Genomic DNA, 12,245 nt, shown 5'->3' on the forward strand with positions numbered 1-12,245 from the left:
TTGGCAGAGAGCTGAAATAAATGAAAATGTCTGTGGTTGAGATAACAGTATTATGGGTACCATCTCTCTCCTCCCAAACTGTTTTTCTTTCATTATCTTTCTATTTAAAATGATAACATGGAAGGAAAAGTTACATGTTACAGCAAAAAACCCACCTACTGACCCAGCCCTATCTCACCTTTCTCAGGTCAGAGACAGAAAGCTGCCCCAGAACAGCAGACATATTGAAAGAGGCAGTGAGCAGAGCTACCACTGTTTCCCAGCCTTCTACACATTGAAGCTAAAGTCTAGTGACAATAACCCAGCACTGTGACCACAAAATACTTCTCCAAACAGCAGAAAGTCATCTGACAACTTACCTCAAACACCGTTAAACTGTACATCATGACATAGTCATTTCTAGTGCTGGAGAGGAAGTACAGGCAGAGTCTCCAGGCTCCTATTTGCTGGGCAAAGTTATCAAGAAGCTCCTCTGGAAAAGTTAAATAGCAACAAAAGAAGGCTATGAAAAGACAAGAAACCAACACAAGGCTGGGCTGTCTCACTAGTTTTTTAAACACATATCTCTCCATATCATGTGAATAATGCCAAAACCAACTAAAAAAATCCAACTGTGTCTTCAAGATAGAAAGGACAGACCATATAACATTTTTCTGACTCTGAGGTGACCATGAGCATGGACAGTGTGTTCAGCCATCTACAATCCAATAGCCTATGGGCACTTATTTAGGCAGAAAAACTTTCGCTTGTTAAAGTTCTTACTTAACCTGGGGTGCCTGGGTGGCTAAGGCAGTTAAGCATCCAATTCTTGATTTGGCTCAGGTCATGATCTCAGGGTTGTGAGATCAAGCCCTACATCAGGCTCTGCACTGGGCATGGACTCTGTCACCCCCATCCCTCTGTCCCTCCCTCCTCAAAGAAAGAAAAAAGAAAGAAAAGTTCTTACTTAACCCAAGTATAGACATACAGTTACAAAAGTATCATTTCTAAATAAATAAATAAACAAACAAACAAACAAACATTTCACCTTATAAATGATGGCTAATTGTTAACCTGTTTCCTCTGGGGTACCAGCTATATTTCTTTAGGGCTCACACTGTTCACACAAACACAAAATGATGGCTACAAAAGCAGGACAAGAAAACATTAAGGCGGGCAGCCCTGGTGGCTCTGTGGTTTAGCGCTGCCTTCAGCCCAGGGCATGATCCTGGAAACCCGGGATCAAGTCCCACATCGGGCTCCCTCCATGGAGCCTGCTTCTCCCTCTGCCTGTGTCTCTGCCTCTCTCTCTCTCTCTCTGTGTGTGTCTCTCATGAATAAATAAATAAAATCTTAAAAAAAAAAAAAAAAGGAAAAGGAAACATTAAGGCTAACTTTATAAATTCAGGACAGAAAAAATGCAAGAGAATTAAAGACAGCTAATTCTCTTTATTTGGTTTCCATATGGTTTTATTTTAAAATACCACACCAAAAAAAGTCTACAAATAAGAGTAGCAATCATAGAGGTTGCCAGGAGCAGCCCTGTTCACACCAAATCATTGAGAAATGATCTTCCTCCTCCTTAGGCTGCTGGTAGCATAAACCCAAACCCCAAGACAGCAAGCACTAAGAGTCTGTCACCATGCTTCTGGACACGCTGCCCCTTAATCACCTTGACCTGCTACACTGATCATGAAATATAACACAAAAAGGGTGAAAACTTTAAAAATCAAAACAAACATAAATTTAAAAGGGTAAAAAAATAATTAACTTAAAAACTTAAAAGAAAAAAAAAGATAAATAGCAACAACCCCAACAGATTCTAGGAAGCCCCTGGAAAAGAAACAAGTACAGCAGCCTATTCTAGTCCTAAAATTACTGCTCTGCTAGTACTCTACAACACAAGCTAAATGCACTAAGGCAGCCTCACTGAAAATCCCATACAAGGAAGCTGATGGCCTAGTCTTTCAACCAGGTAAGTCTGTTAACAAGCCCAGAGCAGGAGTCACACCAGAGAGAATGAGTTCTGGCTGGAAATGAGGAACTTCGGGCCAGAGACTTTGCCACTCATTCCTGGTGATCACTGCTCCTCTTTGAGGCTCTACTGTGAAAATGACCAGATTTTCCCTTGAGGTTCCCTACAAACAGCTGTACTTCTAGGCACTGATAAGACGCCTCTGGTGGAGGGTGAGTAGAGCTCCGGTAATAAAACGCCTCCCTCCTTTCTCCCACCTTGCTAGGAAAGCCTTCAGTTTATCCTAAGATATCAAAAAAAGCAGCAAGTCATTCCAGCCCACACACTCAGACAAAGCTCCAAAGACTAGGTACAAAGAACTAAGGCACACATACACCATATAGAACCAAACCCCCAGGGATTTCCCCTTAGCCTGCATTTAAATTAGACAGTTTAGTATCTAGTTATTTAAAACTATTTTAAAATCATATTAGAATATGATTTAAGTGCAGAGGTTCCACTTTTAATTCATGAACACTGAGGGTGAGCAATGTTTGCTTTGCAAACCAAAGAATTTAGAGAAAAACCAAATGCACTTCAATTAATAAGCTAAAAATAGGACTTTAAGATATCAGTGTTGGGATATAGCAGACTGATGTAAAGGACAGATCCTTCACTTGCTTTGGTAAAAATCACCAGTGATATTTTTACTGTAAGTATAAAGAACTTTGGTAGCATAAACCTAACAAGATGACTCTGGACGTAGAACAGTTAGCTCAACTGAGTAGTAAGAGAATCTAGGGAAGCAAGCAGAGTGGATTTTCTACACCAAATGCCTGATTATCTATTGGGTGCAGCTTCTGTCAGCGATCCCGTTATAAATGTTCTAGTTCTCTATAGTATACTCCCTCAGAAAAGACAGGCATGTATAGGGCAGGCCTAAAAGAGACCACCAAGTTTAAAAATTAAAAAAAAAAAAAAAGTAAGAAATTCACATCTACCAGGAGCTGATGCAAGAGATGCCAAGAGAAAATGAGCTACAGCCAAAGGTCTACTGGCCACCTGGAAGTCTGGAGACTCCAGCCAAGTTTTAGACCAAAGGAAGAAATCAGCCCCAACAGTCAACTGGCCAAAAGACTTAGAGAAGCCAAGTGGGGCAGAGAGATGGGCCTCCAGAGTCCTAGAGACAGAAAAAAGGCCTCGCCAGAGGTGAAAGCAATGAACGTAAGGTCAGTAGAGAGCAGCCAGACATCCAAGGGGAAAAGCCTTTAGGTTGGGATAGAGAAGAAAACATTTTTTGTTTTCAAATTCAGGGGTTAAGTGAGGACAGAGAGAAAAAAGATTACTCTAGGACCAGTGCAGCATGTCTCCGAGGCAGAGCTCTGACACTTGAATACACATTCTAGTTTACAGTATGCTTTAATGAATTGTTCATGTAAATAAACATGAAATTCAAAAGGATGTTCTAGAAGGTGCTAACGGTTCCCAGAAGACCTAAGGTAATTTTATCTATATCTCTCTGTTGTTTGAAGCCTTTATTCATTAAACTTACAGAATGGGACAGACAATAGTAGAGATAAGAAAAAAGCAGCAAGAAGCCCCCAAAAGGAATACCAGTTAAAGGACCTTTGGACACTAGATAAGGTTTGGATTAGACTTCCACACACCAAAACTACATCATTTTGACACTTTTGTGAGTTTTAAGTTAATAGTCTCAGGTTTCTCTTATATAAGTTCAACAATCCTGAAATTAGGAACAAAGCAGAAGGAAGGGTTTTCCACACTTAGCCAAAGGAAAGAAAATCCATCGCTACGGATTATAGTGGGCCCATGGACTGTATATAGCCCTTACACAGCTAGATTTCGCAGATGCCACCGACCAGCAAAACAAGAGCAAAAAAAGCAAGAATTCCAAGGGAAACAAGCAGGCTTGACCAGCCCAGGCAATAAACTCCTTCCTCCTCACTAGGGCCTTTTCATTTTAAGTGACTCTTGACAACTCAACACTTACCTATCTCACGTTTTCTTTCATTGGTTGTACAATCGTGGAAAAATTCTGTCATCAGACTTTCCAATGCCCTGAGGGAGGCTTCTTCAGATGCCTAACAAAAGAATTTGAAAGAAAAAAAATCAGTAACTGTATCAGTGCTACTTTCCTCACTTCCCTCCAGGTCACATTCAACAGCAATGGTAATTTACTTCCTCAAACATCTTGGTTCAACATTCTTCAAATGCATGGGATTCAGAAAAACTGAAGGGAATTTCCCAGCTGGCTCAGAACCCAAATTTTGAGTATACTCTATAAATCCATATTACTGTGCAACCAATTTTCAATTATTTATGCTAAGGAAAAGGGAACAAATACCTCAAAATTTAATTCCGGAAACATATTAAAAGCAAATTAACAGGGATGCCCGGGTGGCTCAGTGGTTGAGCATCTGCCTTCAGCTCAGGTCATGATCCCGGGGTCCTAGGATTGAGTCCTGCATCGGGCTTCCTGCAGGGGGCCTACTTCTCCCTCTGCCTATGTCTGCCTCTCCCTCTCTGTCTCTCATGATTAAATAAATAAAATCTTAAAATAAAAATAAAAAAAAGACAAATTAATAGCCCCTGGTCCTGACTAAACAGGCAAAGTGAAGAGACTCAGGGAGAAGGTGAGGGCTCCCTATAGACTTCCTGTCGATATTACACTTGCCCCAAGTCTAAATAATCAGCTATCTCTTGATTCAGAACTGCAGTTAAACTGCTGCCTAGATCCTGGGGGTTTCTGAAGGCATGTCAGGAGTCACCTGTTCTGACAACTCTCCGTCTGGCATGAGCCACCAGCAGAGACAAAGGTCAAGGCAGCTGAGAGCCAAGTGGAGCAGGAACTCAACATGAACACATCCTAGCCACAGAACCACAGCCCGCTGGACTCTCAGCAGAGCTGCTCGGGTGGCAAATGAGGAGAGGGGCTCTCGACCCCAATGCCCATCTCCTCGCTCTTCCATGTAGAGCCCCAAATCTACGACTCTTCTCGGACACTAGTAGGAGGGATCATTTGAAGCAAGGAGTCCGGAATCCACACTCCTTCACTCATCCGTCTGCAGAAAGGTGAGCATTCCTAGACCATTTCTGAATCCTCACTGGTGTTATCTACCCAGAGATAATCAAGAGAAGTTCTGATTTCTTAATTATCTCTTTATTCGGGTCTCCTCACCATCCTCATCCTCCCTTCTCCATACCCTCTCCATTGCCCCCAGTGAGGTCAGACTGTGAAAACTGTACTTTAAAACAAGACCACACTCAAATGTATGTATCAAACTGTAATATTTACCAGAACCTCCACTTGACAACTGACTTTTGAAGACACTGAGGAACCTGGGATATCTCTGTGGATGAAGTCTCTTAGGACTGGTATTAATTATAGAGGATGAGGCAGGCTTACACCAGCCCGCCTACATCAACCAACACATGCAAACAACTGCAGAGCACACAGGGGCTCCTCCGCTCAAGCAGTGTCAGGTACAGCTGTCTCTTCCATGCCACGGTCATATATGAACAGCTGTGCCATGACAACTCACAATGACACGCTGATCGATGAATTACTGTATAATAGCTTTGGCATTTGAGAGTTGTCTGAATTTTCTATTTATGATCAAGATCAGCCCTCTAATCTTACTTTTCTCAAACCAACGCATCAGTTCAACTGAAAAATATCCTTGGATCGGAACTTAAGCTGTTTTATTAAAAACTACACATTTTAGGGCACCTGGCTGGCTCAGTTGAGAGAGCGCATAACTCTTGATCTCAGAGTTGTGAGTTCAAGCCCCACACTGGGCATGGAGCCTACTTAAAAACAAAACAAGGGCAGCCCCGGTGGCGCAGCGGTTTGGTGCCGCCTGCAGCCCGGGGTATGATCCTGGAGATCCGGGATCGGGTCCCATGTCGGGCTCCCTGCGTGGAGCCTGCTTCTCCCTCTGCCTGTGTCTCTGCCTCTCTCTCTCTCTGTCTCAATAAATAAATAAAATCTTTAAAAAACAAAAAACAAAACAAAACAAAAAACTACACATTTTTGTTTTCAAATGGAAAAATAACTGGAATGTCAGGCTAAAACAAACCTGCGAACTTTTTTAACCTGTTTCAGGTTTTTGCATTGATGAGAACATCCTCACTGTTCTCACTTTCTAGGAAAATGCTGAAAATTCAAATTCTGAAAATGAATCGATATAAATAAAAGAATGCTTTGGTCTGTTTCATAAATCAACCTGGTACACCCATTTCATTTGAAAAAAGGATTTGCAGGATGCCTGGGTTGCTCAGTGGTTGAGCATCTGCCTTCAGGTCGTGATCTCAGGGATCGAGTCCCATGGGGAGCCTGCTTCTCCCTCTGCCTATGTCTCTACCTCTCTGTCTCACTCATGAATAAATAAAAATTTTTAAAAAAGAAAAAAGGATTTGGTGTTTTTAAAAAAAGTTTCAGGGCACCTGAAGGGCCTCAGTCAAATTCCAACTCTTGATTTCAGCTCAGGTCATGATCTCAGCGTTGTGGGATTGAATCTGTATTGAACTCTGTGCTAATAAGCACAGTCTGCTTGTCCCTCACCCTCTCCCTCTGCTCCTCCTCCTGTTCATGCACTCGTGCACGTTCTCACTCTCTAAAATAAATAAATAAAATCTTTTTAAAATATAAAGCTTCTGGGAAGATCTGAAAGAATCAAAGAAAAATCTCAAGTTACTGGCAAAAAAGTTTAAAGTTAAAATTAACATAAATTAAGAGATTTGTTGCACTTAAGTCAGCTATTAAAATAAATCAGTAGTTCTGGATCCAAAATGGGTCCCTGAAAACTAAGGACACATCTTCAAATCCCACCTACCCCACAACTTTTTCTTGTAGTGAATCATTTCAGAATGATGATCCTAGAAAACACCTGAACTAATCACATTCAGGCAATCAACCGTCAAGGTCTATTTTGTACTGGTTTTTGAGGCAGAAGTTTGTGAACCTGACAATTACCAGCCATGCATTAAATGCTACTGGGGCAAGTTCAGGACAATCTCTCCAAAGAATGCAATTTTAACTCCATTCCCAGTCCCATCCATCTCTCCCCTGCTCCAACCAAAGCATTCCAGCAGAAAAGCAAAAAGATAAAAATATCCACAAGGATCACAGATTGGATGCTCTCCATCAAATGATGGTTACATCAAAAACTAAAAACCTAATCTAGTTGCATCACCAGGTGTTTCCCAACAAGAACAAACAGCATGTTGCTTGCATTTTCAATCACTTCTATAACTGCAGTACTAATACCTACCTCACGGTGACCCCTGTAAAGCTGCTACGTAAACTCTAAAGAATTATCTAATTCATAGTTATGGCTGCTATCATTTGCATTCAGTCTGAAATACCAAATGAAAACAGACCAAAAATAACAACAAAAAATAGAAGTGGTTGGGCCAACTTTGAAACTGGAGATTCACATCCTCAGGCTTTCTGTGCTTTGTCCAAACATATCTATATGTGAGGCTTTTCCAACTGGATTTCAGAATTGAAATTATGTAAGTTTACAGGAGATAAAAAGGAGGCTGAGGCCTTGTCAATTCATACAATTAGAACAGAGATGTTAAAAACATAAAGGATAAAAAAAAAAAAAAAAAAAAACATAAAGGATAGACTCAAGACCTGCAAACGGTCAAAGGATATCGGAGAAGTCACTTCAACCGGCAAGAAGGCTACCAGAACCTCTGCCACATGTTTCAAGCAGGTGGTGAAGCCAAAATCCAGATTGCCATGGGTTTAGGAATTAAAGGCAAGTAAGAAGAGTAATAATAAATGCAGACTACACTTTCCAGCAATAAAGGGACAAAGAACATCAAACAAAAACCAAGTGTCATGTCATGTGGTAGGAAGAGAAGGCCCCAAATCCCAAAGATTATTCAAGCAATGCACTAATTTATAAAGCACACTCAGGATTCAAATACCCCCCAACTGCTTCTCAACTTGTGCTTAGGAGTTAAGATCTAGAACAGGAAGAAAAAAGGAAAGATAAGATTAAATTAAAACAAAGTAAAGGGGCAGCCTGAGTGGCTCAGCGGTTTGGTGCCTGCCGCCTTCAGCCCAGGGCATAATCCTGGAGACCCAGGATCGAGTCCCACGTCAGGCTCCCTGCATGGAGCCTGCTTCTCCCTCTGCCTATGTCTCTGCCTCTCTATGTGTCTCATGAATAAATTTTTTTTTAATTAAAAAAAAAAAAGGCACAGTCACACAAAAAAATTCCAGGTGGACTGCAGATATAAAATATGAGAGGTAAAACAATAAAGCTTCTACAAGATAATATAGACTATCTTCATGAACTTGGGGTAGGGAAAATTTCTTAAAGACACCTAAAAGTACTAAACATAAAGGAAAAGATAAATCAGAACGTTCACCAAATGAAGAGAGTGCAACCTCTCTTCGTTTCTTGCACAACAAAGAGAGTGCAAAAGAAAGCCACAAAATGGGGAAAGGTATTTCCAACACAGATAACTAACAGAGGGCTTAGAGTATAATCAATAAGGAAAAACAAATGACTCCATGTTTTTGACAGGGAAAAAATTCATCGTAAGGTATTCAAAAAGCCTATACAAGAAAATAAGTGTTCAACCCCATCAGTTTAGGAAAATGCAAATTAAAAACATGACAGTGCTACGCATCACCAAAATGGCTAAAATTAAAAAGATCATAGCAAGTATTGGTAAGGATGTTGAGCAACTGGAATATGCATATAGTGCTGCTGGTGGGAGTGTGCACTGGTATGATCATTTTAGAAAACTATTTGGCTGAATGGGAGAAGACATATGCAAATGACACGTGATAAAGGGTTAGTATCCACAATATATAAAGAACTGATACAACTCAACACTCAAAAAGCAAACAATCTAATGAAAATGGCAGAAGACATGAACAGACATTTCTCCAAAAAAGACATCCAAATGGCCAACAGACACATGAAAAGATGCTCATCTCACTCATCATTAGGGAAATGCAAATCAAAATTACAATGAGATATCACCTCACATCTGTCAGAATGGCTAACACCAACACAAGAACAACAGGGGTTGGTGAGGATGTGGAGAAAATGGAACCTTCATGCACTGCTGGTGGGACTGCAAACTGGTGCACCTGCTGTGGAAAACAGTATGGAGGTTCTTCAAAAAGTTAAAAATAGGGATCCCTGGGTGGCGCAGCGGTTTGGCGCCTGCCTTTGGCCCAGGGCGCGATCCTGGAGACCCGGGATCGAATCCCACATCAGGCTCCCGGTGCATGGAGCCTGCTTCTCCCTCTGCCTATGTCTCTGCGCCTCTCTCTCTCTCTCTGTGACTATCATAAATAAATAAAAAAATTTAAAAAAAAAAGTTAAAAATAGGACTACCCTATGTCCAGTAATCACACTACTGGGTATATACAAAAAAATACAAAAACACTGATTCGAAGGGATACGTGCACCCCTATGTTTATAGCAGCATTATTTACTATAGCCAAATTATAGAAACAGCCCAAAAATCCATCGATAGATGAATGGATAAAGAAGTTGTGGCCTATATACACAATGGAATATTATTTAGCCATAAAAAAGAATGAAATCTTGCCATTTGCAACAACATGGATAAAGCTAGAGAGTATTATGCTAAGTGAAATAAGCTGGTCAGGGAAAGACAAATACCATATGATTTCACTCATATGTGGAATTAAGAAACAAGCAAACAAAAATAAGCAAACAGGAAAAAAAAAAAAAAAAAACAAGAAACAGATTCTTAATTACAGAGAATAAATTGATGGTTACCAGAGGGAAAGTTGATGAGGGGAGGAGTAAAATAGGCAACAGAGACTAAGGAGTGCACCTTTCATGATGAACACAGGGTGATGTGTAGAAGTGTTGAGTCACTAAATTGTACACGTGAAACTAATATATGTATGTACACTGTATGCTAACTCTACTGGAATTTAAAACAAAATAATTTTTAAAAAGAAAACCAGTGGCAGCTGAACAATGCATACCTTATGATCCTGCAATTCTATTCCTTGATAACTCCCAACAGAAATTTGTACAAGTGTACCAAAAAAAAAAAGTACATAAATTTCCACAGTACCATCATTCATAATATTCAAAAAAGTCAAAAGAACTCAAATGACCATCACCAGTGGGATGGATCAATTCTGGTTTATTCATCAGGAGATATTATAAGACAACAAGAATGAATAAATATTGCTACATGCAACAACATAGATGAATCTCACAAACACAACGTTGAGTAAAAGTTGCCAAAACACATTCTTCATTATTCACTATATGTTAATTTTAAAAACAAGCACAATGAACCTGCGGTGCGTTATAATCGCAATAATGGCTATCTTTAGGGAAAAGAGAGTCTGAAATGTTGGTAACATTCTATTTTCTTGATCTGAGTGTTAGGCAAACAAGGAGAATCTTTACATTTACGATTTGCGTACTTTTCTGTAAATGCACATACATTATTTAAAAAACTAACGTCCTACTTATCTTTAGCATTCAGGTTGGTATTTCAGATACTGAATTTAGAAGCTGTGTTTTTTTCCTTACATTAACACAACTACTGAGAGGAATTGGGGGCCTGCAGGTCACATCTGAGTGGGAGACTCCTGAACTGCTAGAAGCAATCACCTATGTTTTTTTCTGTTAGGGCTGTTAGGGTAACAACACAAAGGATTACAATCCCAAAAGCCTATGTATGCTTCCCCAAGAGTTCGCTGGCTTACCTCAGCAGCAAATTAAAACCTTGAGGTAAGAAGAGAAAATAAACCTGGTTCAGAAGATACTCTCAGAGAGCTGTGTATCTAAAATAAACCAAAGTTTTCTGTTCCAAAAGAGTAAAAATCTGTGAAGTGGAGGAGCTTTCAGCTGTGCCTGCTTTGACTTTATCTGCTCCTTTTATCGTACTGCTCACAGTTCAGGAGTTCAGAGACCTATCTACTATTGACTCATTTATTAAGGAACAACGAAGTCAACCAACACCCATAATCACCTAATGAATGACAAGAAAAACCTAAAAGGGGAAGGATCACAGAATCTGAAATCTTCTTGGACTCTTCCTTATATCTTCTATGCCCACAACTAAAGTCATCAGGCTGGCTGGCTCCTGCTTTACATTGGCTTCCAGAATTGTACCTTTTCCCTCACTACTTCTACCAGGCCCTAATCCCCTCCAGCCTAGGTTAATAATTTCTCTTAACCTGGTCACCTTGATGTCAGCTTTCCCAATGCTAATCCAATCTATACTTCATCACCAGATAAATTCTTCTAAATATTGTTTCTCTGCCCCAGTTATTCTAACTCTAGCTTTAAAGGGTCTCTGAATCTGGACTGAGAAACTCCGCCATTCATTAAACAAACAAGTTCAATGCTCACTAAGTAATGATACTGCATTAGGCCCCTGAGATATAATGATGATGAGTAAGACTGCCCCTGACTTCAAGGAACTGAAGGTAGCCTGGGGGAGAAATGGGGAGAGCCTATAACAAAAAAGAATATGATGGTTTACATCATCTAGTAGTGACACATGTATAAATGGCTTCAGGAGCCAAAAGGGAACTAACTCTGTCTGAGAGGGAAAACTTCACAGAGGAGATAATACACTTTGGGTTCTGAAGAAGGTAGAGAAGTTTACTAGGATGAAAGGAGAAGGAAAGCATGCCTGATTGACCACCACTCACAAGAAGCCATTGCTCTAGTCTGAATACTCGTGGCCTCCTAAGCACATGTCTATTCCCATCCTGCATTTGCTCCTAGATCTGCAATCATAGTTTTACCTTCATGAAATTTCTCACAAAACCCAAGTTTACAGCATGGCTCCCTTCTTTGTATCTCGTGTCTCTTGTCATGTAATCAGTACCATAGTTTTGCCCGTGGCCCTCTCCTCTGGTCAGCTCAACATGGCACGATGAAACACCACAGGCTCTGGGCTTGGGTTCCTTGGGTTTGAATCCAAATGTACCTCAACCTCAGCCTAGTTATTTAATGTCACTTTTTTCCCTTTTGTGCCCATCTGGGGATAAAAGAATCCAATGCATGGGATCATCCTAAGGGTTAAATAATCTGTTTTAAAGCACACAGTGAACACACTGCCAGGAATAAAGTAAGGGCCAAAACCCCGATCTATAACTGTTAACACTTCTTCAGTAATGGGCCTCTCTCCCTACCAGAACATAAAATGTCTGGAAAGAGATTCTGCTATTTTCTACCACATCTGTATTTTTCTGCCACACCCAGCATGGACCAGTACATAAGATATTTTAGTCTGAATTTAGGAGAGAAAA

At 40.4% G+C, this 12,245-nt stretch overlaps 1 protein-coding gene across 8 annotated transcripts in view; it reads right to left on the minus strand.

Annotated features, from left to right (window-relative positions):
• XPO6 (exportin 6) overlaps positions 1 to 12,245 on the minus strand; it is a 102,197-nt gene that overhangs the window by 67,757 nt on the left and 22,195 nt on the right. For 5 of the 8 annotated variants that reach the window (XM_072836287.1, XM_072836280.1, XM_072836284.1 and 2 more), the window contains exons 2-3: positions 3,945 to 4,035; positions 360 to 502 (exon numbers count right to left, since the gene is read on the minus strand). In XM_072836287.1, the coding sequence (XP_072692388.1) occupies positions 360 to 502; positions 3,945 to 4,035 (234 nt within the window). The remainder of the gene's footprint in view (positions 1 to 359; positions 503 to 3,944; positions 4,036 to 12,245) is intronic. The other 3 variants (XM_072836281.1, XM_072836286.1, XM_072836285.1) reach the window with 1 other exon arrangement.

The sequence above is a fragment of the Canis lupus genome, chromosome 8, assembly GCF_048164855.1.
Source record: "Canis lupus baileyi chromosome 8, mCanLup2.hap1, whole genome shotgun sequence".
NCBI lineage: Eukaryota > Metazoa > Chordata > Mammalia > Carnivora > Canidae > Canis > Canis lupus.